Genomic DNA, 27,918 nt, shown 5'->3' on the forward strand with positions numbered 1-27,918 from the left:
AATTTATTGATCACTGTACTGAAAATGAAAAACAAAATGGTTGTATGGATACTCACCATCAAAGCCACAGCTGAAAGTGCAGCAGGCCTGAAGAATGTTTGAAACATTGAACTAAAATTAATTGCTGGATGATACTGATGCTACAGTGACAGGGTCATCAATTCTCTCTTGATGAGGCTTGAGGATAGCTGGCAGGAGGCACTGGGGCGTCTGCACTAGCTGATGGTCTAGGTGGCACAATATTCCTTAGGCAGATTTCAAGCTCTGATTGTAGTTTGTTTTGCCTGCAACATTCTCTTGTGCGCAGAATAAGACAGTTCAAAAACCAGTTTTCAAACAATGCTAACATCATCCAGGCTTTCCTGTTATGGCAACAATAAACGGGAAGTATACGCTTTTATGAGCAGGCTCTGGGAGTTGGTGATGGACAGGGAAGCCTGGTGTGCCACAGTCCATGGGGTGGCAAAGAGTCGGACACGACTGAGCGACTGAACTGAATTGAACTGAACCTATAGGCTTTCTTATATTCCTGCGTGCTCTAGGGTTTTCCAAGTGGTAGGTTAAGAAAGGCTTTAACTTGAACCTTACAACATCTCTATCCCAAAGCAGCATTATATAGTCTTTGAAAGCCTTGAATCCTGGCATTATCTTGGACTTTTGATGAATGTACGTATGCTCTGGCATATGTTTTCGGAACAAGTTGATTTCATCAACATTACATATGTGTTCTGGCAAATACTTATCCACAATTATTCTACGCAGCTCTTCCTTAAACACTTTGGCACTTCCTTAAACACTTTGGTATCAGCAACCTGCTGCCTCACCACCAATCTTCACATTATGAAAATAACAACACCACTTGAAACATTGGACATTTACTCACTATAAACATTCGCATATGTGTAAGATCGGCAGTATACTCTTTAAGTGTATAGGAAAAACTTGCCTCAGGAGACTACGTGGTGTGCGCTTCTGTATCTGATCTTCCACTCTAGTGTTGAGAAATTTTCCATATCATCGATTAGCCCAGGTAATCTCTTCGCGAAGACAGTGGATTTAACAAATGTTGACAATTTCACCGCATCACCGATTCATTTATCCTTTAAAATGGTCGAGATCATCAATTGCGAAAGTCCTAACTCACACGTGATGGCCATTACTGACTTGCCACTTTCATGCAGGGAAATTGAGTTTCATCTCAAGAATAAGTGCTTTCCTCTTCACATCAGAAGCAGGGAGCAACACAGCACACTATAGAGCGTTGGTTGTCTACCCTCGTGATCACACGGCTGACTAGGAGTTGTGGCTCACTGCCAGTGCCCGGCATCATATGAAAACAATATCGCATACGGCTAGCTCAAGAAAAGATCAAAATTCAAAATTCGAAGTATAGTTTCTACTGAATGCGAATTACTTCCGTACCACCGTAAAGTCAAGAAATCCTAAGTCAAATCATTTTAAGACAGAGACCATTTGTACTAATTAGCACCCTTTCATTTCAGCTTAAGTCCCTGTCACATTTCTTGTACCACCAGTCTAGTGGTGATGAACTTCTTTACCTTTTGTTTGTCTGGAAGAGTCTCCATATCATCTTCAATCCCGCATGTTAAAGTGACTATTCTGCTGAGTTCTTAAGGATGCCAGCTGGGCAATTAGAAAAGTCATATCTTCTCCAAGTGAACAGTGTAAAAGTTGTCCAAGAAGATTCAGAGAATTTTGTGGGGAGGGGGAACAAGTTTTGGATTCTTCATTTCCTTATAAAGACTGTAAACATCATCAATTATAATCTTTTCTAAATTATAAAGGTTTTCTGGGTACATCTTGGAAATTTCCATCATTGTTAAAATAAAAGTATTGAAATTTTTCATATCTTAAAAGTGGAAGAAAACTTATCCATGAACTATGCACAGAGTAAATAAACTACTCTGTGCACAGAGTAATTAACAAATTAATTTTCCTAATAACTTTTAAAGGGGCTTCCCAGAGGGCTCAGTGGTAAAGAATCTGCCTGCCAAGCAGGAGATGCAGGTTTCATCCCTGGATTGGGAAGATCCCCTGGAGAAGGAAATGGCAACCCACTCCAGTTGGAGCCTGGTGGGCTACAGTTCATGGGGTTGCAAAAGTATCAGGCACAATTTAGAGACTAAACAACAACAAAAAGTCTTGAGTAACACCTATGAAAACCATTTAGAAAGAAATAAATTGAAAATTAAATTAGACTTTCCAAGATCCTATCAAGCTGTTTTCCTAGCAAAGCTTTTCAGAGGTATATTTTCACATTATTTGAGAACAACATTGACGACATAATGAAAAACAACTTTGTAGCCTGGTCTACTTTTCATGATTCAGATGAGCCTTGCACAAGATTTTCTTGGGCTCCAAAATCACTGCAGATGGTGACTGCAGCCATGAGATTAAAAGATGCTTGCTCCTTGGAAGAAAAGCTATAACAAACCAAGACAGCATATTAAAAAGCTTTGCCGACAAAGGTCCATCTAGTCAAAGCTATGGTTTTTCCAGTAGTCATGTATGGATGTGAGAATTGGACCATAAAGAAAGCTGAGCACTGAAGAATTGATGCTTTTGAACTGTGGTGTTGGAGAAGACTCTTGAGGCCCTTGGACTGCAAGGAGATCCAACCAGTCCATCCTAAAGGAGATCAGTCCTGAATATTCTTTGGAAGGATTGGTGCTGAAGCTAAATACTTTGGCTGCCTGATGCAAAGATCTGACTCGCGAGAAAAGAACCTGTTGCTGGGAAAGATTGAAGGCAGGACGAGAAGGGGACGACAGAGGATGAGATGATTGAATGGCATCACCGACTCGATAGACATGAGTTTGAGCAAACTCCGAGAGATGGTAAAGGACAGGGAAGCCAGCGTGCTGCAGTCTGTGGGGCTGCAAAGAGTTGGACACAACAGCGACTGAACTGAACTGGACGATATCTAAATAACCTTTTGTCATTCCTCAGAAAGTAATCCATGCTGATTGCTCAAGAGGTGTTGAAAAATCTCAGAATCAAATTCGTTACTTAAAGTTCCAAGCGTCTTCAAGACTATAAAAAGGGCCTTCTTTAAGTCGTTCATTGTTTGACTGGTTATGAGGGTGTAGGACTTAGGGTAAATTGCAGATAAGCCTGAATCATAAAGAAGTCTTGCACTGCCTTCAGTTGATGTAGAAGATTCTTCACTCCAGTAGATCTTTGTCATGACACACACTTTCCCAGTGTAGCCACCAATTTTTACCAGTTTCTTCTTTAAAGTTAAGGCAGTTTGTATAGAATAACCTTTCAGTTCCTCATTCAGTTCCCTGAGGAAGGTGTATAAGACTGGAGGCCGGTCCTGCGAGATTAGAAGTGCATCACAGATGACGCTCTGGTTCTCTTGCAAGTCCAGATCCAAAGACCAGCTCTTAGAAAAGATCAATGTACCTTGATGAACAGAGCCCATCTCTTCACGTATCAACTGTGCAAGTCCTTCATGTTGTGAGAACAGTCTCTTGTAGAGGATTTCTGGAATATATGTCACCTTTTCTGATGGCACTAGGTATGAAAATAATTAAAATAAATTTTTAAGCACTGGAAGCTTCCAATTCCAACCATGACAAAGTAGCTTGTACCAGACTATCCCCTCCCACCAAACACAACTATAAAAGTTGTATAAAATATAAAAACAGAAATTTAAAGAACTAGAGAGCAACCAACACAAGCAGGGCTTGAAGGGTCACAATATTTGATGGAAGTACAGGAAATAGCACCACATTCACCCCAGCTTTTTGCCTGAGGATATTTTCCATATCATGTCATGGGTAAATACAGTCCAAGCATGAAAAAAGAGACTGGCATTCAGGGCTACCAGAGGAACTATAATTCGAGAGGGAAAACCTAAGATAAAACTGCAGAAAAGCAGCCAAACTCCACAGACACATTTCCTTCAACTCACTTAGCAGACACAGGGTGAGATGCAGGAAACCCAAAAGAAAATGTCAACTGGGAGGTTAAAGAGCTGAACCTGAGTTTTATCAACCTCATGGTGGTGGGGTGACTTAGACCGAAATTCAAGTCCCTGAAAAGCCGAAGGCCTGTGGTAAACACCTCAGACTTTGAGTTGAGACTCAAGAAGAGCCATGACTTAATAATGGTAAGGGCAAAATTTAAAGATATTCTTTCTAGAAAGGCATAAAACAAATCTTAAAACAAAAAAATCAAGGTTGTCACTGGTACTCTATCTACCTGCAGGAAGAAATATAATCCCCTTTGGAGGAACGTAGCATCTTCCAAAGCCTCTGAATTTTTTTTTCTTTTATTTTAATTGGAGGATAATTGCTTTACAACGTTGTACTGGTTTCTGCCATACAACAACATGAGTCAGCCATAAGTATATACATGTCCCCTCCCTCCTGAACCTCCCTGCCAGCTCCACCCCATCCCACCCCCCTGGGTTGCCACAGAGCACTGGGTTGAGCTCCCTGGGTTATACAGCAACTTCCTACTTGCTGTCTGTTGCATGTACGGTAATATACATATTTCATTGCTAGTCTCTCAATTTGTCCCACCCTCTCTTTCCCCTACTGTGTCTAGGAAGATACCACACACCACCGGGCAACTAAGCCTGTGCGCCACAACCACTGAGCCCAGCCGCACACTGGAGCCCCTGCTGCAACTGAGCCCGTGCGCCACAACCACTGAGCCCTTGTGCCCTAGAGCCTGTGCGCCACAACCAGAGAAGCCACTGCAACGAACAGCCCCTACACTGCAGCTAGAGAGCAGCCCCTGCTCGCAGCAGCTAGAGAAAGCTCATGTGTAGCAAGAGAGACCCAGCACAGCCATAAATAAACAAAGAAAAATGAAAGAAAAATAAAAGAACAGTCGGGAGATAAAAGCCATCTATCAACTTCTCCCTAAGGAGAGGAGGAACTGGGACACACATCTAGGGCCTCAACTTTTCTGGCTACACCTTGAGGCACTGGCTCCTCCCTTCCCTTAATCAGGGCATTGGTGGGACTCGGCTTACTCTAGTGTTCCCGGGAACACTAGGAACAAAGTGTTAGCAGCGTAAATGAGCACAAAGCTTTGAGAGGTACCCAGAATGTCTGGCTGAACTACTTAGTGAGTTCATCTCCTATTTGAGGTCGGTCTGTGAAAACAGTTGCTTTATATAATGTCCAGAAACCAATACAGTCAAGAAAAAAGAAGAAATGGGATTATGCTCAAAATTAAAGAACAAAACTCATCTCCAGAAACCTTTTCCTAATGAAGTGGAGCCAAGTGATTTACCCAACAGGGAATTCAAAATAATGACCTTAATGATATTTTCTTAGGTCAGGAAAGCAATGTTATGAACAAATTATTTAAAATAAATTTTAACAAGGTGGTGTGAAATCAACATATAAAATCAGTTGCATTTCTACACACTAGTGACAAATAAGAAAAAAATGTAATTTTTAAAGTAAAATATTGAGAATTCCCTGGTGGTACAGTGGTTAGGACTTTGTACCTCCATTCATTCCTGAGGGCACAAATTCAGTTCTGGGTCAGAGAACTAAGATCCCGAAAGCTAAGCAGTGCAGCCAAACAAAAAGATAACATCAATTACAACAACAAAACATTTTAAAAACCTATGTTCAATTGTACAAAGACCAGTTGATATAAATAACGTCACTATGCCACTTCTGAAATCTATATATTCAGTGTAACTGCAATCAAAATCTTTAAAGGGCTTTTTGTGGCACTTAAACAGTTCTAAAATTTGTTTCATGGATTAAATGATTTAAATTGCCAAGACACTGTCAAAGAAAAAGAGTAATAGTAAGGAGGCCTGCCCTGCTAAGTACTTAGAACAATATTACAATATTAAGACAGTATAGTGTATATAAGGATAGACAAATTGACCAAATGAACATAATAGGGATTCTAGAAACATAGCTATACATATACCAAGTAATATTGCTGGAGATGGCATGGCAAATTGGTGGGTGAAAATAGAAACAGTTCAGTAACTGGGGCTGGGTAATGTGGTTACTGGGCTTCCCTGGGGGCTCAGTGCTAAAGAATCTGCCTACCAAGCCAGGAGAACACAGGTTTGATCCCTAGGTTGAGAAGATCCCCCTGGAGAAGGAAATGGCAACCCACTCCAGTATTCTTGCCTAGGAAATCCCATGGACAGAGCAGCCTGGTGGGCTATAGTCCAGGGAGGTCACAAAGAGTTAGACACGACTTAGTGAATGAAAACCAACAATGCAGTTATCCACATGGAATAAAACGAAATACCACCCTTACATCACTACTGAGATAGACTGAGGCTTTAAATGTTAAACATAAAGTGCAAAACCCTAAAACTTTTAGAAGAAAATGAAAGGAAATACGGTTTTACTGGTTAGAGAGGATCTCATACACAAAGCAGAAAGAGCAGTGAAACAGAAAATTTAAATATTGGTAACTTGGTAACTTTAAATATTGGTAACTTAATTTTAAATTAAGTCATAATCAGCAAAAGTATCAAGCTGCTAATAATCATCATATGCCTCAAGGAGTCAGACACGACTGAAGCGACTTAGCAGCAGCAGCCGCCTCAAGCAAAGAGAAAACAAAAGCTACAAACTTGGAGAAGATTTCTGTAACCTGTAATACCTATGATCAGAAGAGGATCGGGATTCTAGAATCTCCTACATATCAATAGGAAAAAGACAAAAGCCTAATAGCAAAATGGGCAACCGACAGAATAAATAAGCATTTCATAGGCAATAAAATACATACAGACAGTAAGTACACGAAGAGATTCTCAACCAAATTAACAGCCAGGGAAATGCAGATGTTAACAGATACTATTTTACACTTATTTGAGTGGGAAAAAGGAGGATGAAAAGAAAGATGAAGAGAAGCTGACAACTGGAGAAGACGTGCCATTTCTAACATGTTGGTGGGAGTAAAGTGACTCATCTACTTTGGAAAACAATCTGGCATTATCTCATTGCTTGGATATTCATATACTTCCTGACCTAGCAATTCTACTCCTGGGTGTGCACCCTAGAATAACTTTCACAAATATGCGACAGAAGACTGAACAAAAATATTCACGGTAACACTGTGTATACAGCAGAAAACAACAAACATGTTGCCCATAAACAATAACAACAAAAACAGTAAATCAGAGATTCTGAGTATTGTTGGTCTTTCTTCAATAATGGAATATAGCCCTGTATGAAGCTGGGTCTCAATATAGACTTCCTACTGACATGATGGATTTCTTTTTTGTTTAAACTAAGTTGACTTGGGTTTCTCTTACTTCCAATGAAAGGAGTTCCTATTACACCAAGAAAAAGTCTAATCAAAATCTGAAATATTACATTTTAATATAGTCCGTGCTAAAAACACCAAAGCATTCCCTGAATGCCAAAATATACTTTGATGATAAGTTTCAAGAAAGAGCTGATTTGAAGAGAAGGAGATTTGAAAAGACATACAAGTCCAAAGAAACCCTAATTAAATTGCCTCTAAAGTGATATCTCTGCTGCTGACTTTCTAAATTCTTACCTTTATCAACAGACCAATCATAGGGAATTGGTGATAACATACTTCGCTGAGGCTTCATCTCTTCAAACAACCTGGAAAAATCTTAAAAAACAAAAAACCACTTTCTTCATTTCTCACAACTAAATGCTTAGTCACAACTAAATGCTTTTGTGTATCTAAAGTCTGCTTAGAAATGACCCCATTTTCCCAATAGAAATATTGTTAAATATTGTGGATAGATTCCCAGGTCAGACAAAAGTTATAAATTTATTCCTTGAGGCTGCTGAAACATACTATGTTGAATATTAATAGGAAAGTGCATGAATAGTAATCGAATACATTACCATATAACAGGGCTCATTTTAAAAGCAATTAAAATTAGAAGACATGATGGCTAGTGAAGGAGAGTCTAATTTCATGCAGATTCTAAGAAAGAGGCTTAAAAAAAAAAAAAAAAAGAAAGAGGCTTGCAATTTCAGAGATTTTTAAGTTGCTAGCGCTGGTCCAGTTTCACTGGAGGCTTTTTTCTTTTCTAAAAATCAGATAAAACACCAACATTATCCTTTTCTTATCAAAGTCCAATTTAGGGTTATATGTTGGTCCACAAATGGAAGAAACAGGAGATGAAGAGGGAAGAGGTTTTAAAGGAAAGTGTAAAGAAAGATGAAGAGCAAGCACATAAAAGAGGCAAGTGCTCCTGAGAGAAAGAAATGGTCAGTTACTGAAACTGAGCTCCACAGGAAAAGGGAGAAGGAATTCACAGGCTTTCCCTGAAAGTGAGTAGACGTGATAGGGAAGAAAAATTACACTAGGTAGTGCTATGGAGAGAAGATAATGTACTTTCGTGGATGGAATAACTACCTTCTAAACAGGTAGAGATAGCAAACTATTGCTTGTGTCTACCAAAGATTAGTAAATTAGGTGTTGAAATCTGAGGAGTATTGATCTTGCCCCCGGTCTCAGAGAACAACAAATCTTGCTGCCACAGCCAAATGCACCGTTATTTCTGATCCCCCTTCCTCACCTGGTCCAGGATCCATCATTAATTGCACCCACTCCTCCACAGACAGCTGTGTCACTTCATTGTCTTCCACATGCCAGGAATCTGGGTTTTTGGCAAACACTGCACAACAGAATGGCTCTATTTTGAGCATGCAGACATATCCACAAAGACTTTCTTCATCGTATACCTCAAGGAATTTGCATAAATAATTTATCTTCTTCTTCTCCGTACAGAAGTGATAGACAGGCAATTTGCTGATGCATTTTTCTATTTCTCTTTCTAACTTGTCAAGGTCACTCTTCTCTGCTTTAAAGCCAATTACTTCTTGTTTTTCTTCACTTAAACCAATAAACAAATATCCCCCACGAGTATTTGCAAATGCTGAAACATTTTGAGGGAGAATCTCTTTAATCCGTTGCAACAGCTTTTGTGTTGAGAAGTCTTTAATTTCCACATATGTGGATTCAGTAAAGGTGAGTTTTTCTCTGTACCTGAGTTGCGTCCTATTAAAAAAGTCAGAAGCCAAGGCTTTTGTGCTACTTTCTTCTCGGCACCTCTTTGAAGGTGATTTTAACGTTAAAGAAAATCTCTCTCTAGTTTCTATCCTGTCTTTGAGGAATTCCAGTGCCACCATAGCATTCATGACTTTTACAGAGGTTATATCTCTTTTATACAAATTGGAACTCAAGGTGGCAATCTTCATCCCAGGGATTTTGGAGCTCCACGATTTGACAAAAATCAGAAAATATTTACCTTGTTTCATAAAGTCAAAGTATTTATGAACAATTGGAACCATATCGGCTAAAGAATGTTCCAAATCTAATCCTATTCCATCTTTTTCATAACTATAATCTTCATTCTCAATTTCAATCTTGCTCATTCCCCCTCCAGAATTCAGCAAAGTAATCACACATTTTGAGAGGCTTTCATTCTGCTTTTTTCTCAGTTGAGAATCTCTCATTTTTTTTCTATTCTTCTCCCCCAAAGTGACTTTTCCCACATCTAGAACCAGCTCCGGGTAGTTAGTGTCTGAAACAATACAGATGGTCATTTTCTCAGAAGCCATTCAATTTCCAAGCAGAAATTCTTTCCTGTAAAACAGACAGCCATTTACAATAGGACCTGAACAGAAGAGATAGCAGATTCTGTATTGTGAGGCAAACCCAGCAAAATTCTTTCTTTTGCTTTATCCTATATCTCACTGAATAGCATGGTAAGGATGCAAAGTATGTTTTTTTTTTAACATATTTTGAACTAAGGTGATAATTTCTACTCTAAAATTTTTCAATATTTTACCATAGTTTTATATGACCCTCTTCTAATTGTTTGAATCTCATTTTTATCTGTTTATATTATATCCTAATTCCATATATATATATATATATATATATATATAAAACTTATTTCTCTCTTCTTTTCTTAAATAAGGCCCTGAGGAGAGCCTATCTATATTTCTGATCTCAGTGAACCAAGTTTTAGCTTTATATATTACATATATTTTAATTTTTTAAATGATTTCAACTTTATCTTAATTATCTTATTGAGGAATCCTTTGGGGAAATTATCATTGGGAGTATAAAGACATGTAGCAATATACCATTTTTTTCTTTTTTTTAGTCCTAAAGCGACATTGCTTTACAATGTTGCCTTGGTACAATATGCCATTTTAGTAATTTTTCCTTCCTGCAAGGATGAATCAGATTCACAAATTTTGGCCATTGATCTTAAGCAAGGTGGGTCAAGATTTTCTATTTTCTATCCATTTTCTATCAGATATCACCTAGCCGCATCTTTTCAATGAGGTAAAATTCTTATATACAAAAACATCTTCTTTAGTATAACTATATACGTAATCCATTAGCTCTGTTCCTTTAAGGTCTGTTGGGATTACGGCTTTGCTATATGGCCTAGAGACAGCTGAATGTAAAGTTTATCATAGGTAGGAATCACTACACTGGGAAAGGATATAAAGGGTCCAAATACTCCTATCCATTGCTGGACCAGTATCCTGAAGAGGCTCAGCTATAGGTTGTAGACACCACCTCAGTCTCCATAAACTTTTGATCATATGTAAATAAATGTATGGATTGAACATTTGTGTCCCTCCAAAATTCGTATTCTGAAACCCTGCCCTACCATGCTGAAGGTATTAGAAAATGGGGCCTTTGAAGGGTAATTAGGATCAGATGAGATCAAAAGGTTCGAGCACTCGTGAATAAAATTAATGCCTTTATAAGAATCTCAAGACAGCTTGCTTCTCTTCTCTGCTCTCTACCATGTCATGAAAAGTCAGTAGTCTGCAACCAGAAAAGGACCCTCTTTTCAACAAGACTAGAGCCTGACCACACTGGCACCTTGATCCTGGACTTCCCAGCTTCCAGAACTGTGAGAAATAAATTTCGGTTGTTTATAAGCCACCCAGTCTAGGATAGTTTTGTTATAGCAGCCAGAGCTGAGACATCGAAAATAACTCTGGGTCTGCTTTGGACATCGAAAATAACTGTTTGTGCTGTGTGCTGAGTCACTCAGTTGTGTCCAACTCTTTGCAACCCCATGGACCCCAACCTCTGTCCATGGAGATTCTCCAGGCAAGAATACTGGAGTGGGTTGCCATGCCTTCCTCCAGGAAGGATATTCCCAATCCAGGGATGGAACCCAGGTCTCTCACATTGCAGGCAGATTCTTTACTGTTTGAGTCACCAGGGAGGCCACCAGGAAGTCTAGAGTGGTTGTTTTCTAACGACAGGAAATCAGGGGCGGGGCTCCTAATCAGAACACAAAGAGGAGAGGTCTGGGGCTGGTTCCTGCCGTGGACTCTGAACCTCCAGGGTGCAGAGCACTCTTCATGCTGTGGAATGTCTTCCATGAAGTTTTCTGAGCCCTTCCAGTGCCTGGGACCAGCCAGGGCCAGCAGTGTCATCCTGGAAGGTTACCCAAGCCTGGACAACACTGTAAGGTTTTAGGTCCAACTTTCCTCCCTTTGGAGTTCTCAATGGCCTCTACCCAAGGAGCCCTGGGACTCATGCCAACTTGTTGTCCTGCGACCTCATAACTGGATCCTGGTTCCAGAGAATAGCCTGGTACTATAAATTGAACGTTTGTGTGCCCCTAAAATTTACAAGTTGAAACCTAATCCCCAGTATGATGATGTTTGGGGTGTGATGTGGTGCCTTCATAAATAAGATTAGTATCCTTACAAAAGGTTCCCCAGAGAGCTGCCTGACCCCTTATACCATGTAAAGACAGAGAAAGTGAAAGTGAAGTCACTCAGTTATGTCCGACTCTTTGCGACCCCATGGACTGTAGCCCACCAGGCTCCTCCATCCATGGGATTCTCCAGGCAAGAGTACTGGAGTGGGTTGCCATTTCCTTCTCCAGGGGATCTTCCCGACCCAGGGATCTAACCCAGGTCTCCTGCACCGCAGACAGACGCTTTAACCTCTGAACCACCAGGGAAGTCCAAGGACAGAGAAAGGACAGTCATTTAAGAACTAAAAGTCGCCCTCATTAGACACCAAATCTGCTGCACCAACTTCCATAACTGTAAGAAATAAACTTCTATCGTTTATAAGCCACCCAGTCTATGACATTTTCTGATAGCAGCATGAACAAATTAAGATACCTGACAAGTGGATCACCTCACTGGTTGAAACAGTATTTCTTGCACAGGATTGAGACTGGACAGCCAGAATGGTGCTAATGTTCTGATTTTAGTTGAGAAATTATTTTTATTGCCAAGAATCCCCCCCACACACAAAAAATTTAGCCAGGTAGAATTCACCAGTGAAGCCATCTTCATTTCATCTTCTTTTGACCCTCATTTCTTATTTTTTTTAGGAATATATTATGTCTTTATTGATTATTTTGTTGAAGCGTTGAATGAGATCCTTTAACTTACATTTCTCCAGTTATCCTTTTGCTTTTTTTTTTTTTACTTCCTTCTTTTTAAATTGTAGTTGATTTACAATGTGATAGTTTCAGGTGTATAGCAAAGTAATTCAGTTATACATACATATATGTATCTGTGTGTGTGTGTAAATCTCATCTTCTTCAGATTCTTTTTCACTGTGGGATATTAACAGATATTGAATATAGTTTCCTGTGCTATACAGTAAGCCCTTGTTGGCTATCTATTTTATATATAATAGTGTGTATATGTTAATCTTAATTTATCCCTCCCCCTGCCTTTTCCCTTTGGTAACCATAAGTTTGCTTTCTATGTCTGTGAGTCTATTTCTGCTTTGTATATAAGTTCATTTGAATTGTTTTTTTTTTTTTTTAAGATTTCACATATAAATGGTATTAGTCTTTCTCTGTCTGACTTACTTCACTTAGGATGATAATTTCTAAGTCCATCCATGTTTCTGCAAATGGCATTATTTCATTCCTTTTTATGGCTGAGTAATATCCCATTTTGTGTACATGTGTATATATTATTATAACACATCTTCTTTATCCATTCACCCGTCAGTGGACATTTAGGTTGCTTCCATGCCTTGGCTATTTTAAGTAGAGTTGCTATGAACACTGAGGTGCATGTATCTTTTTGAATTCGTCTTCCCTAGAAAACTGCCCGGGAGTGGGATTGCTGGGTCACATGGATACTGTTCTCCATAGCTGCTGCATTAATCTACATTCCCACCAACAGTGTATGAGGGTTCCTTTTTCTCCATACCCTCCCCAGCATTTATTGTTTGTAGACTTTTTGATGATGGTCAGATCTGACCAGTGTGAGGTGATACCTCATTTTAGTTTTGATTTGCATTTTTCTCTTATAATTAGCCACGTTGAGCATCTTTTCATGTACCTATTGGCTATCTATCTTGGATAAATGTCTATTTAGGTCTCCTGACTACTTTTTGATTTTTTTTTTTTTGACATTTGGGTTATATAACCTGTTTGTATACTTTGAGAATTAAACCCTTGTCAGTCACATTGCTTGCAAATACTTTCTCCCATTCTATGGGTTGTGTTTTCATTTTGTTTACTGTTTCCTTTGCTGCGCAAAGTATTTTAAGTTTGGTTAGGTCTATTTGTTTATTTTCCCTTTTATTTCCAAGATCCAAACCCTAAGATCCAAAAACACGTTGCTGCGATTTATGTTGAAGATGTTCTGCCTATGTTTTCCTCATTTCCTATTTTAATGCTTTTCTTTGTGTTTATTTTTTCCCCATAGTTCACCTTAGGGTTCACTCTTGGTGTTGAATTTTCTATGGGTTTGAAAAAATGTATAATAACATGTATCCATCATTATACTGTCATACAGAACATTTTCACTGCCCCCCAAATCCTCTGTGCTCCACCTGTTCTCCTCTCTACAACCCTCAATCTCTGACAATTACTGATCTTTTTACTGTCTTAGGTCGCCATTCCCATAATGTCATATACAGTCTTTTCAAGTAACTTCATTCACTTGATAGTATGCATTTAAGGTTCTTCTGTGTCTTTTCATGGCTTGATAACTCACTTATTTTTTAAAAAATCTTTTAGTTTTGTATTGCGGTATGGCCAATTAACAATGTTGTGATAGCTTCTGGTGAACAGCAAAGGGACTCAGCCATACACATACATATGTCTGTTCTTCCCTAAACTCCCCTCCCATCCAGGCTTACTTATTTTTAACACTGAATAATATTCCATTGCCTGAATACACCACGGTTTATTTATCCATTCACTACTGAAGGATGCTTTCCAGGTGGTGCTAGTGGTAAAGAACCTGCCTGCCAAAGCAGGAGATATGAAGAGACGTGGGTTTGATCCCTTGGTCGGGAACATCTACTGGAGAAGGAAGTGGCAACCCACTCCAGTATTCATGCCTGGAGAATCCCATGGACAGAGGAGTATGTTGGGTTATAATCCATGGGGTCACAAAGAGTCAGACACGACTGGAGCGACTGAGCACTGAAGGGTATCTAACTGCTTCCCAGTTTGGGCAGTTATGAAGAGGGTTGCTAAATGTGCAGGTTTTTGTGGAGACATAAAATTTCCTTTGGAAAAATACCAAGGATCAAAATTGCTGGATTATACAGTAAGAGTACGTTTAGTTTCGTAAGAAATTGCCAAGCTGTCTTCCAAAGTAGCTGTGCCATTTTACATTCCCATCAGCAATGAATATGCTGCTACTGCTGCTAAGTCGCTTCAGTCGTGTCCAACTCTGTGCAACCCGAGACGGCAGCCCACCAGGCTCCGCCGTCCCTGGGATTCTCCAGGCAAGAACACTAGAGTGGGTTGCCATTTCCTTCCCCAATGCATGAAAGTGAAAAGTGAAAGTGAAGTCGCTCAGTCCTGTCCGACTCTTGGCAGCTCCTGTTTTTTCACATCCTTGCCAACATTTGGTGTTCTCTGTGTTCTGGATTTTAGCCATTCTAATAGATAAGTGGTAGAATCTTGTTTTAATTTGCATTTCACTGATGACATATGGTGTGGGTCATTTTTTCATATGTTTATCTGCCATCTGTATATCTTCTTTGGTGAATGATTGTTAAGATTTTTTAGCTCATTTTTTAAAGAATTATTTCTTATTGTGGAATTTTAAGAGTTCTTTGCATATTTTGGATAACAATATAATAACTATGTCTCTTGGAAGTATTTTTTCTTAGTCTGTGCTTTGTCTTATTCTCTTGACATTTTCTTTTCAGAACAGAAGTTTTTTTAATGTTAATGAAGTCCAATTTATCAATTCTTTACTTCATGGACCATGCCCTTGGTGTTTTATCTAAAAAGTCATTGTCAGCCAAGGTCACTGAGGTTTTCTCCTAGATTATTTTCTAGGAGTTTTATCGTTTTGAATTCTACATTTGTTAACACATCCCATGATCCACTTTGAGTTAATGTTTGTGAAGTGTATACGGTTACCGTGTCTACATGCTTTTTAAAAAATTTCCCATGAGGATGTTCAGTAGTTCTACCACCATTTGTTGAAAAGACTGTCTTTACTCCATTGTATTGCCTTTGCTGTTTTGTCAAAGATCAGCTGGCCATATTGATGCAGGTCTATTTCTGGGTTCTCTATTCTGTTTCACTGATCTCTTTCTCTTCTTTCATCAGTACCATGCGGCCTTAACCAATGTAGCTTTATTGAAGTTAAAGTACCTTCTTGATGTTGGGGAGTATCAGTCCTCCAACTTTGTTCTTCTCCTTTAATACTGTGTTGGCTCTTTGAGGTTCTGTTTTTCTTTCCTTATAAACTATAGAATCAGTTTGTTGGTATCCACAAAGTAACTTGCTGGGATTTTGATTGGGGTTGCATTGAATCTTAAAGATCAAGTTGGGAAGAACTGAGATTGTGAGAGTATGAAACCTATTCACAGATATGGAATCTCTATTCAGCTCTACTTTGATTTCTTTCATCACTGTTGTGTGGTTTTCCCGGAACATATCTTTTACATATTTTTAAAGATTCATACCTAAGCATTTCATTTTGGGTGGTGCTAATGTAGGTGGCATTGTGTTTTTAATTTAAAATTCCACTGTTCACTGCAAGTATATAGGAAAATGACTGACGTTTGTATATTAACCTTGTGTCTAGTCAAGGCTATGGTTTTTCCAGTGGTCATGTATGGATGTGAGAGTTGGACTGTGAAGAAAGCTGAGTGCCAAACAATTGATGCTTTTGAACTGTGGTGTTGGAGAGGACCTCCTGAGAGTCCCTTGGACTGTAAGGAGATCCAACCAGTCCATTCTGAAAGAGATCAGCCCTGGGATTTCTTTGGAGGGAATGATGCTGAAGCTGAAACTTCAATACTTTGGCCACCTCATGTGAAGAGTTGACTCATTGGAAAGGACTCTGATGCTGGGAGGGATTGAGGGCAGGAGGAAAAGGGGACAACAGAGAATGAGATGGCTGGATGGCATCACGGACTTGATGGACGTAAGTTTGAGTGAACTCCAGGAGTTGGTGATGGACAGGGAGGCCTGACATGCTGTGATTCATGGGGTCGCAAAGAGTCGGATACAACTGAGCGACTGAACTGAACTGAACTGAACTGATCCTGAAAACTTGCTATAACTGTTTATAGTTTCAGTAGTTTTTGTTTCATTATTTATTCTTTCAATTTTAGGCATAAATATGTCATCTGTGAACAAATACAATTTTATTTCTTTTTCCCAATCTGTATACCTTTATTCTTTCTTTAATTATTATTATTGTTTTAGTACCAAAGAATGCTCAAACTACCGCACAATTGCACTCATCTCACATGCTAGTAAAGTAATGCTCAAAATTCTCCAAGCCAGGCTTCAGCAATACATGAACCGTGAACTTCCTGACATTCAAGCTGGTTTTAGAAAAGGCAGAGGAACCAGAGATCAAATTGCCAACATCCGCTGGATCATGGAAAAAGCAAGAGAGTTCCAGAAAAACATCTATTTCTGCTTTCTTGACTATGCCAAAGCCTTTGACTGTGTGGATCACAATAAACTGTGGAAAATTCTGAAAGAGATGGGAATACCAGACCACCTGACCTGCCTCTTGAGAAATCTGTATGCAGGTCAGGAAGCAACAGTTAGAACTGGACATGGAACAACAGACTGGTTCCAAATAGGAAAAGGAGTACGTCAAGGCTGTATATTGTCACCCTGCTTATTTAACTTATATGCAGAGTACATCATGAGAAACGCTGGACTGGAAGAAACACAAGCTGGAGTTGAGATTGCCGGGAGAAATATCAATAACCTCAGATATGCAGATGGCACCACCCTTATGGCAGAAAGTGAAGAGGAACGAAAAAGCCTCTTGATGAAAGTGAAAGAGGAGAGTGAAAAAGTTGGCTTAAAGCTCAACATTCAGAAAACGAAGATCATGGCATCTGGTCCCATCACTTCATGGGAAATAGATGTGGAAACAGTGTCAGATTTTATTTTTGGGGGCTCCAAAATCACTGCAGATGGTGACTGCAGCCATGAAATTAAAAGACGCTTACTCCTTGGAAGGAAAGTTATGACCAACCTAGATAGCATATTCAAAAGCAGAGACATTACTTTGCTGACTGAGGTCCGTCTAGTCAAGCCTATGGTTTTTCCAGTAGTCATGTATGGATGTGAGAGTTGGACTGTGAAGAAGGCTGAGCACCGAAGAATTGATGCTTTTGAAGTGTGGTGCTGGAGAAGACTCTTGAGAGTCCCTTGGGCTGCAAGGAGATCCAACCAGTCCATTCTGAAGGAGATCAGCCCTGGGATTTCTTTGGAAGGAATGATGCTAAAGCTGACACTCCAGTACTTTGGCCATTTCATGCGAAGAGTTAACTCATTGGGAAAGACTCTGATGCTGGGAGGGATTGGGAGCAGGAGGAGAAGGGGACGACAGAGGATGAGATGGCTGGATGGTATCACTGACTCGATGGACGTGAATCTGAGTGAACTCCGGGAGCTGGTGATGGACAGGGAGGCCTGGTGTGCTGTGATTCATGGGGTCACAAAGAGTCGGACATGACTGAGCGACTGAACTGAACTGAAGGACATCCAATATAATGTTGAAAAATGTAGTGAGAAGGGGTATCTTTACCTCAACTTAATTTTGGTGGGAAAATTTCAAATTTCTCACCATTAAGTAGGATGTTAGCTGTAGGTTTTTTTGCAGGTCTTCTTTATCAATTTGAGGCAGTTCCCCTCTATTCCTAGTTTGCAGAGAGTTTTGGGTGTTGGGACTTTAACTATGTGTCTCAAACCCAGAGGATTTGATGAAGAGTTTATTTTTAATGATGTTATTTATTTGGGGCTGTGCTGGGTCTTCACTGCTGTACGGGCATTTCTCTAGCTGTGGCGAGCAGGGGCTCCTCTTTAGTTGCAGTGTGTGTGCTTTTCGTTGCAACGGCTTCTCTTGTTGCAGAGCACGGGTCCTAAGGCACTCAGGCTTCGTAGTTGCGTCTCCCAGTTTCTAGAGCACAGGCTCAATAGTTGTGGTGCATGGGCTTAGCTGCTCTGCAGCATGTGGGATCCTCCCAGATCAGGGATCGAACCTGTGTCTCTTGCACTGGCAGGCAAATTCTTCACCACTGGGAGCCACCAGGGAAACCTTATATGTAACATTTTAAAATGATGACAATCTGTCTTAAATTCATTCTAATTTAACTTCAGTCACATAGAAAAACTCTACCTCTTTATAACTCCTCCCTCCCTCACTTTATGTTACTGATGTCACAAACTTTATATACTATGTACCGATAACTTAGATTTATATTACTTATGCATTTTTCTTTTAAATCCTGTAGAAAATAACAAGTTACAAACCAAAATTATAATAATACTTTTGTAGTATTTGTCTACATATTTTCTTTTACCAATAACTGTTATTAGAATTACTGTCTGACATCCTTTAACTTGAAGAATTCCCTTCAACGTTCCCTTTATGACCAGCGTAGTGGAAATAAATTCCTCTAGCTTTTGTTTGGGACTATCTTAATTTCTCCTTTATTTTTAAAAGACAGTTTTTCCAGAGATAGAATTTTCAGTTGACAGTGTTTTTTTTTTTTTTTTAACATTTTAAATATATATCATCCCACTGCCTTCTAGCCTCCAAGGTTTTCTGCTGAGAAACTGGCTATTAATCTTACTGAAGATCCCTTGTGATATGACAAGTTGCTTCTCTCTTGCTACTTTCAGGATTCACTTTGCTTTGGCTTTGATAGCTTCATCATAAGATGTCTTGGTGTGAATCTCTTTGGGTTTATCCTACTTGGGAATTTATTAATAGAGTTTCTTCTGTAGATTCACATATTTCACCAAATTTAGGAAGTTTTACGTCATTATTTCTTCAAACAATCTCTCTTCTCCTTCTGGACTCCCATAATGTGTATTGCTGTGTGTGATAATATCCCACAAGTCTCCAAAGCTTCATTTGCCTCTCTTCATTCTTTTCTTTCTGCTCTTCGACTGGATAATCTCAATTGTCTTGTCTTAAAATTCATTGATTTTTTTTGATGCCTTCTCAAGTCTACTGTTGGAATTCCTCTACTTTTTCAATTCAGTTTTTCAGCTCCAGATTTGTCTTCTTTTTATAATTTCTATTATTTTTGTTGATATTCCTACACTGTAAATATACTGTTTGCCTGATTTAATTAGTTCTTTGTCCATTTTTTCCTTTAGCTCTTTGAGCATACTTAACCTAGCTGTTTTAAAGCCTTCATCTAGTATGTCTAATATCTGAGTTCCCTCAGGGAAAAGTTCTGCCATTCTACCTTCTTATTTTGCATGGGCCATGTTTTCCTGTTTCTCTGTATGCCTTACAAGTTTTTGCTGAAAATCAGATATCTGAAAAAACAGCACCCTCTCCCAGTCTTTGCAGACTGCCTCCATGCCAGGGCAGTTTTTCACTGATTAGCTGAGCATGGTCTGAGCATAGTGAGTCTGTCTCACATGAGAGGTTAAGAAATTCTCAGGTCTTTTACTGATCACAAGTCCTACCTGTGCTTTATTCAATTTCTCCATATACATAGTTGCTTTGCAATACCTTCATTTCCCCAAAATCTCACCCCAGCTCCTTCTCCAGGCTTTAGAGAGTTATTGTATGTCTTCAACTGTAATCTTTCATCCTAGACATCTGTATATTTATAATCTCCTTGAAGATTTCACAAAGAGTGGCTGCCACTTTTTCCCACCTGAGGTCTGAATGAGGCAATATGGACACCATTCCTCTGGCAGTCTTTAAGACAGGTTATAATATCACACGTAAGGCCTGTTCTGGCACCACCATGTCAAGGAGGGAAGTGGGAACTGAGTTGCTACCTCATCCAGACCAAGATCTTGCCAAGCCAGGGAGAGTTTGAGCCAAGGGCAAGCAAAAATGTCATGCAATTTCCTACAGTTTTGAATGTTGTGTTTTCTTGATATATCCACTTGACTACCTTTGACCACTTACTATTGTTCAGTTCAGTTCAGCTCAGTTGCTCAGTCGTGTCTGACTCTTTGCGACCCCATGAACCACAGCACACCAGGCCTCCCTGTCCATCACCAACTCCCGGAGTCCACCCAAACCCATGTCCACTGAGTCAGTGATGCCATCCAACATCTCATCCTATGTCGACCTCTTCTTCTCCTGCCCTCAATCTTTCCCAGCATCAGGGTCTTTTTTCAGTGAATCAGCTCTTTGCATCAGGTGGCAAAAGTACTGGAGTTTCAGCTTCAACATCAGTCATTCCAACGAACACCCAGGACTGATCTCCTTTAGGATGGACTGGTTGGATCTCCTTGCAGTCCAAGGGACTCTCAAGAGTCTTCTCCAACACCAACAGTTCAAAAGCATCAATTCTTCGGCGCTCAGCCTTCTTCACAGTCCAACTCTCACATCCATACATGACCACTGGAAAAATCATAGCCTTGACTAGACATACCTTTGTTGGCAAAGTAATGTCTCTGCTTTTGAATATGCTGTCTAGGTTGGTCATAACTTTCCTTCCAATTTCATGGCTGCAATCACCATCTGCAGTGATTTTGGAGCCCAGACTATTGAGTCATCTGGTTTCTTGGTTTTTTAATTTTTTCCTATGTTTTCATGGGGAGTCAAAGCTTCCTTATCCACCTTTTTGCTGACATCATTCCTGTAATCATTTCTTTAAAAAAAATATTTACTTATTCTATTTATTTGGCCATGCCAGATCTTAGTTGCAGCATGTGGCATCTTCCTTGTGGCATGTGGGATCTTTCGATTGTGGCATGCAAACTCTTAGCTGCAGCATGTGAGATTTTAGTTCCCTGACCAAGGATCAAACCTGGGCCCCCTGCATTGGGAACACCAGTTACTGGAAAATCAGGGATGCCATCCAATGATCTCATCCTCTGTTCCCTTCTCCTCCTGCCTTCTATCTTTCCTAGCATCAGGGTCTTTTCCAATGAGGCAGTTCTTCGCATCAGGTGGCCAAAGTTTCAACTTCAGCATCCATCCTTCCAATGAATATTCAGGATTGATTTCCTTTAGGATTGTCTGGTTTGATCTCCTTGCAGTCTAAGGGACTCTCAAGAGGCGTCTCCAACACCACAGTTCATAAACATCAATTCTTCGGTGCTCAGCTTTGTTTATGGTCCAACTGTAGCATCCATACATGACTACTGGAAAAAATCATAGTTTTGACTATATGGACCATTGTCAATAAAATAATGTCTCTGCTTTTTAATATGCTGTCTGGGTTTGTCATAGCTTTTCTTCCAACAAGCAAGCATCTTTTAATTTCATGGCTGCAGTCACCATTTGCAGTGATTTTGGAGCCCAAGAAAACAAAGTCTGTCACTGTTTGCATTGTTTCCCCATCTATTTGCCATGAAGTGATCGGACTGGATGCCAAGATATAGGTTTTTTGAATGTTGAGTTTCAAGCCAGCTTTTTCACTCTCCTCTTTCACTTTCTTCAAGAGGCTCTTTAATTCTTCTCTTTCTGCCATAAGGTGGTGTCATCTGCATATCTGAGGTTGTTGATATTTCTCCCAGCAATCTTGATTTCAGCTTGTGCTTCATCTAGCCCAGCGTTTCTCATGATGTACTCTGCATACAAGTTAAATAAGCAGGGTAACAATATACAGCCTTGACGTACTCCTTTCCCAATTTGGAATCAGTTCATTGTTTCATGTCTGGTTCCAACTGTTGCTTCTTGACATGCATACAGATTTCTCAGGAGGCAGGTGTGGTGGTCTGATATTCCCAACTCTCGAAGAGTTTTCCACAGTTTGTTGTCATCCACACGGTCAAAGGTTTTGGTATAGTCAATAAAGCAGAAGTAGATGTTTTTCTGGAACTCTCTTGCTTTTTCGATGATCCAATGGATGTTGGCAATTTCTCTGGTTCCTCTGCCTTTTCTAAATTCAGCTTCTGGAAGTTCTTGGTTCACATACTGTTGAAGCCTCATTGGGAGAATTTTGAGCATTACGTTGCTAGTGTGTGAGATAAGTGCAATTGTGTGGTAGTTTGAACATTCTTTGGCATTGCCTTTCTTAGGGATCGGAATGAAAACTATCCTTTTCCAGTCCTGTGGCCACAGCTGAGTTTTCCAAATTTGCTGGCATATTGAGTACAGTATTTTAACAGCATCATCTTTTAGTATTTGAAATAGCTCAGCTGGAATTTCATCACCTCCACTAACTTTGTTCATAGGGATGCTTCCTAAAGGTCCACTTGACTCTGTATTCCAGGATGTCTGGCTCTAGGTAGTGATCACACCATCATGGTTTTCTGGGTCATTAAGAACTTTTTTTTATAGTTATAGGAGCTACATAATATAAATTAGAGATGTAAGCTGTTTTTCTGTTCTTTTAACACTTTACCCAACATGATGAGCTTTTTCCAATGGAAGAGTTTGTATAGTCTGGTCCATACTAAACTTGACAAACAGTTTTGAATCTTGTTTTTCCAGTGTAATAATATGTTATATATAATCATTTTTGTAAAGTAATGATTAGCTATTTTAAAAAACCTTACTAACTGCTTCATAACTTCATATATATTATTATATATATTATATTATTAGCATAGTATTATTTTTCTACAGCTGGGAATGGAAATAGCTTTTTTTAAGATTTTTTTGGGGGGTGGATGTGGAACATTTTTTAAGTCTTTATTGAATTTGTTACAATATTGCTTCTGTTTTATGTTTTGCTTTTTTTGGCCACGAGGCATTATCTTAGCTCTCTAACCAGAAATTGAACCTGCACCACCTGCATTAAAAGGCAAAGTCTTAACCACTGGACCACTAAGGAAGTACCTTGAAGTTGCTTTTAATTGTTCAATAAATTATCCTAGGATCACAGATCAGTTATACTGAGGCTTGGATAGGCTAATTACATCTTCTACTTTGCAATGAGTCTAAGAGTCTCCTGACAAAGTACTTCAATTCAGTATACCAATATGGTTCAAACATATGTAAAGACTTTTTAGGATGGGGAATGGAGACCAGAACAGAAAATCAGCAATTTCTCTTCTGTGGTAGAAATGGAGGATTTTTCCTTAGGGGAAAAATCATGTTAAGTGAAGAAAGTGTCTAGATCTGTGGAAATAAAGGTTGGCTCTAAAACATGAGGTTACACTTGGTCTTAGGTACAGAAATAAGTGAAAATTATAAAACTCTATGTAAGTAGACGAAGGATATACAGACACAGAGATTTCTAAAAGTTGAATCAGTAGATCCAGTGATGAAATATTTAAAGATCTAAATATATATTGTTAAATGGTTTCCTGAAGAATGGTATAAGTTTTTTTTTTAGTGAAAAAATAGAGTGTTTATTAGGAGGAAAATAAACAGGCACATGCATGGGCAGACAGACTCAGAGAGAGTCACACCCTCATGGTAGTCTGAATCACTTATATGGAGATCTTTTTGTGTGAATAAGGTGCAAAAGAAAAGCATAGTGGAGGGTTTTACATGGGACAGAGAGATTGAAAGACCCTTTGGGCTCCTGCACCGTTAGAAACCGTGTTTCCACCAGGCCCCAGTGGACAGCGTCAGCTGTCACTCAAGCATTATTTGAACCTGCATGACCTAGGGGATCCTTAAGTTGAGGGTGGCCCTTGTCACTCAATTTGAGGGGACCCATAAGGCAGTGAGCAGACTGAGTTTATGCTCTGCATGTCTTGAATAGAAAGCAAAGTAGAAAGCAGAGGAAAAGGACAAGAGCAAAAGTCAGGGGCCTCAAGCCGCAGCTGGGCAAAGGCTGCGGTTTACCTTGAATTCCTGGGTTTCTGCACCAAATATGATCTCAGGTGGCCTTGGCCTACAGCAGCTTTAAGCAAGATTTCAGTTCCCAGCCAGAGACTGAAGTCACGCCATGGCAATGAGAGCACTGAAACCCAGCCACTAGACCACCAGGGACCAGTGGCTAGTGACGAGGCTCTGGCCCGTCAGCTGTGAATAAATCAATTTCCAAGAGAAATGGGAAGTAGTGAAACAAGTAAAACATTTATTAGGGAACAAAAGAGCACATGGGAATAGGCACATACAGAGACTCAGAGACAGAGAGTTATCCAGATTTTTCTTTAGCAACTTCATCTTCGGGAGGATTACTGGGCCCTGCCCTGTACCTTTGGAGGGAGAAGGCTGTGGTTCCAAGTCTGCTGGAAGGCAGCATAATGTCCCAAAACTCAGAGCTGAAGCAGATGGAAGATGCCTTTCTAAGAGTTGAGGACCCAGTAATTCATTCAAATAGGACTCCTCAGCCCAGGTGCCGAGAAGAAAAGCTTTTGAACATGACCCTGAAGGAAGGAGGGAGTGTAAGTGAAAGTGACTCAGTCGTGCCCGACTCTGCCACCCCATGGACTATACAGTCCGTGGAATTCTCCAGGCCAGAATACTGGAGTGGGCAGCCCTTCCCTTCTCCAGGAGATCTTCCCAACCCAGGGATTGAACCCAGGTCTCTCGCATTGCAGGTGGATTTTTCACCAGCTGAGCTACTGGGGAAGCCCTGAAGCAAGGAACATTTCCCCCAAAGAGACACTAACAGAGTAAGTATCCTCTCTTGGTAGATAAACAACAATAAAGCCAGCTAAACAAAGTCATTTAATTATAACCGTTAATAGAAGTCTTAATATTGCATAAACAGATAACCAGCAAAGACCTACTGTATTTGTACGTACAGGGAACTCTGCTCAATATTCTGTAATAACCTAAATGGGAAAAGAATTTGAAAAAGGATACAAATATAAGGGAGTCACTTTGCTGTACACCTGAAACTAACACAATATTGTCGATTAATTATACTCAAATATAGAATAAAAACTTTTAAATAAAATCATTAAAATAAATTAATAAAAGAAAAAGAAAAGAGCAGAGAGATATGTATGCCTGCCATCCTATGCTTTCTCCATAATATTGCAGTACAACTAGTATTCTTTAGACCCAGTTTCTTCGTATTTCTTAGACATGAAGGCTGCTTCAAACACAGATCCACATTTCCTGCTGGCTTGACAGAAAAGATTCTGCATCTCTATCCCAAAGGGAGAATCAGTTCTACTCATGCCCAAGAACAGAGTCCCAGTCCTAGTATCTTCTGTAATACAAGCCCTGCCAAGAAGTCCCTGCCTCCCAGTCTGCTTGTAGTTTCTAAATCAAGAGTCCTCTCACCTTTCCTCCCAACCTTAACACCCTCTGCATCAGGCCCTACCACTGGTGAACCCTTCTGGTTCACTCACCATAGGTACTGTCTCACCCCCAAAGTGCTAAAGGAGGATGCCTTCTCATCCTGCTGGGCAACCTGGAACCCAAAGAAGCTGGAACTGAGACACCATATAGAGAAAGGACCCAGGGTTTGTGGGTGAGCATGACATCCTGGCCGTGCCAGTCCAACTCTGTAACTATGGAGAACTCTCTACAGTTCAAAACCACTGCTCTTAGGTGGAGGAACACAGTCCTTAAATATGCTGGGAACTGAAACCTATCAAATCCCTAAGAGCCTAAAAATCATTGACCTCACCTGGAACCTTGGATCTAGTTTTACAGGTGAGTTGTTTTTAAAATCTTCCACACTTCAGACTTTGGGGAAAATTCTACCTGACCTGGATTGAGGATTTAACCTGAGTTGTTGGCTATTTTTAATGGGCAGTGGGATGGCATTCACATCTCCTTAGTTATGCCAGAATGCAGGTTGGTGGTTAACTGCACAGAAAGGTGGGCCAGAAGTGACAGGAACTAACTCCTGAGAAATAAAAACCGAGGTACCAAACAGACAAACACACACACACACACACACAAATCACAGACCACAAGCATATGGTGCATTCTTTGGCCTTCTCCTTTAGCACTTTGCCTTTAGTTTAAAAGGGTGTGGTTCTTCTCCCCACTCCCTTTTAGATTATAAACTCTGGCAAAGCACTAAGGGCTTGGTTTCTCTTTCTGGATTTAGAAGACAGTTCACCAGTGACTGCCAGCCACATTTTTACCCACAGAACCCTAACTCCCCTTATGCCTGACCTGTCCCTTGCCCTTCCTCCCTCCCTGTGATATGCTGCTGCTAAGACCCCAACTTTCCCTCCCTAGGCCCATGCAGGGGAAGACATCCAGCCCTGACCTCAAGCTCCCAAGTGTCCGGATCCCAAGTCCTCAACAATCTGTAGGTTTTTGGTAGATGTTGCTACCGAGACAGAGAAGGCAATGGCAACCCACTCCGGTACTCGGGCCTGGAGAATCCCAGGGACTGCGGAGCCTCGTAGGCTGCTGTCTATGGGGTCGCACAGAGTCGGACACGACTGAAGCGACTTAGCAGCCTCAGCAGCAACCGAGACAGGAGTCACGGAGCTAAGACTCAAACAGCGGGCCGGGGTCTGCCCGGAAGGGGTCTGGGTGGGGTTGTGCCGCTTTGGGCAGTAATGAGAGTAACATGGAGCCCGTGGACTAGACCAGGTACCTGCCCAAGGTCTGTTAGGCCTGGGGCGGGGGTGGGGTGGGGGCGGTGGGGATGGAGGCTGGGGGTGGGGTGGGGTGGGGTGGCGCACAGCAGGAAGTGAGATGCTGGCCAGTGAGGGAAGTTTCACATGCTGCTCCCCATCACTCGAATTACTGCCAAAATCACACCCCCCTCACCCCACCCCCACCCCCACCACGGTGGTGGTGAAATTGTCTTTCTCTAAAAGAAAGGTGCCAAAAAGGGTTGGGGGCTGCTCGATTAGACTTAGGATAAGAAGCTGAGGTTCAAATATGCGGCAGTAGTGAAAGTGAAAGTCGTTCAGTCATGGACTGACGTTGCCACCCATGGACTACACAGTCCATGGAATTTTCTAGGCCAGAATACTGGAGTGGGTAGCCTATCCCTTCTCCAGGGGATCTTCCCAACCCAGGGATCGAACCCAGGCCTCCACAGTGAAGTCGCTCAGTCGTATCTGACTCTTTGCAACCCCATGGACTGTAGCCTACCAGGCTTCTCAGTTCATGGTATTTTCCAGGCAAGAGTACTGGAGTGGGTTGCCATTTCCTTCTTCAGGGGATCTTCCCGACCCAGGGATAGGACCCAGGTCTCCTGCGTTGTAGGCAGACGCTTTACCCTCTGAGCCACCAGGGAAGCCCGGCCTCCATAAGGGAAGCTCAAGAATACTGGAGTGGGTACCCTATCCTTTCTCCAGGGGATCTTCCCAACCCAAGGATCGAACCCAGGTCTCCACAAGGGAAGCCCAAGAATATTGGAGTGGGTAGCCTATCCCTGCTCCAGGGGATTTTCCCAATCCAGGAATCGAATCGGGGTCTCCTGCATTGCAGGCGGATTCTTTACCAACTAAGCCACCACGGAAGCCCGTCTGGCAACTGCGGGGGCGGGGGAGAGCGTGGGAGGGGGCGACAAACTTACCCAGGTGCGCTGCTCAGAAGTTTCCAGGATCCTTGTCCCCAGTTTGAAAGGCGAGCTGGTAAACGCTAGGCGAGCTGGCACATCCAGCCAATGGTGACGACGCCGCCTCCGCCCCTCGAAACTTTGCGGGCGAAGCGCCTGGGCTTTAAACACGTGATT

At 40.8% G+C, this 27,918-nt stretch overlaps 1 protein-coding gene across 1 annotated transcript; it reads right to left on the bottom strand.

Annotated features, from left to right (window-relative positions):
- Positions 1–2,712: 2,712 nt before the first annotated feature.
- On the bottom strand, positions 2,713–27,915 carry LOC120866369 (schlafen family member 12-like). Its single transcript, XM_040244055.1, has 4 exons — positions 27,760–27,915; positions 8,534–9,603; positions 7,531–7,611; positions 2,713–3,540 (listed from the first exon to the last, which is right to left on the bottom strand). The coding sequence occupies exons 2-4, from the start codon at positions 9,576–9,578 to the stop codon at positions 2,960–2,962; spliced, it is 1,707 nt and encodes a 568-aa protein (XP_040099989.1). The 5' UTR covers positions 9,579–9,603; positions 27,760–27,915; the 3' UTR covers positions 2,713–2,959.
- Between the last annotated feature and the right edge of the window lie 3 nt (positions 27,916–27,918).

Source organism: Oryx dammah, unplaced genomic scaffold (genome assembly GCF_014754425.2).
Source record: "Oryx dammah isolate SB20612 unplaced genomic scaffold, SCBI_Odam_1.1 HiC_scaffold_8, whole genome shotgun sequence".
NCBI classification, from domain to species: Eukaryota; Metazoa; Chordata; class Mammalia; order Artiodactyla; family Bovidae; genus Oryx; species Oryx dammah.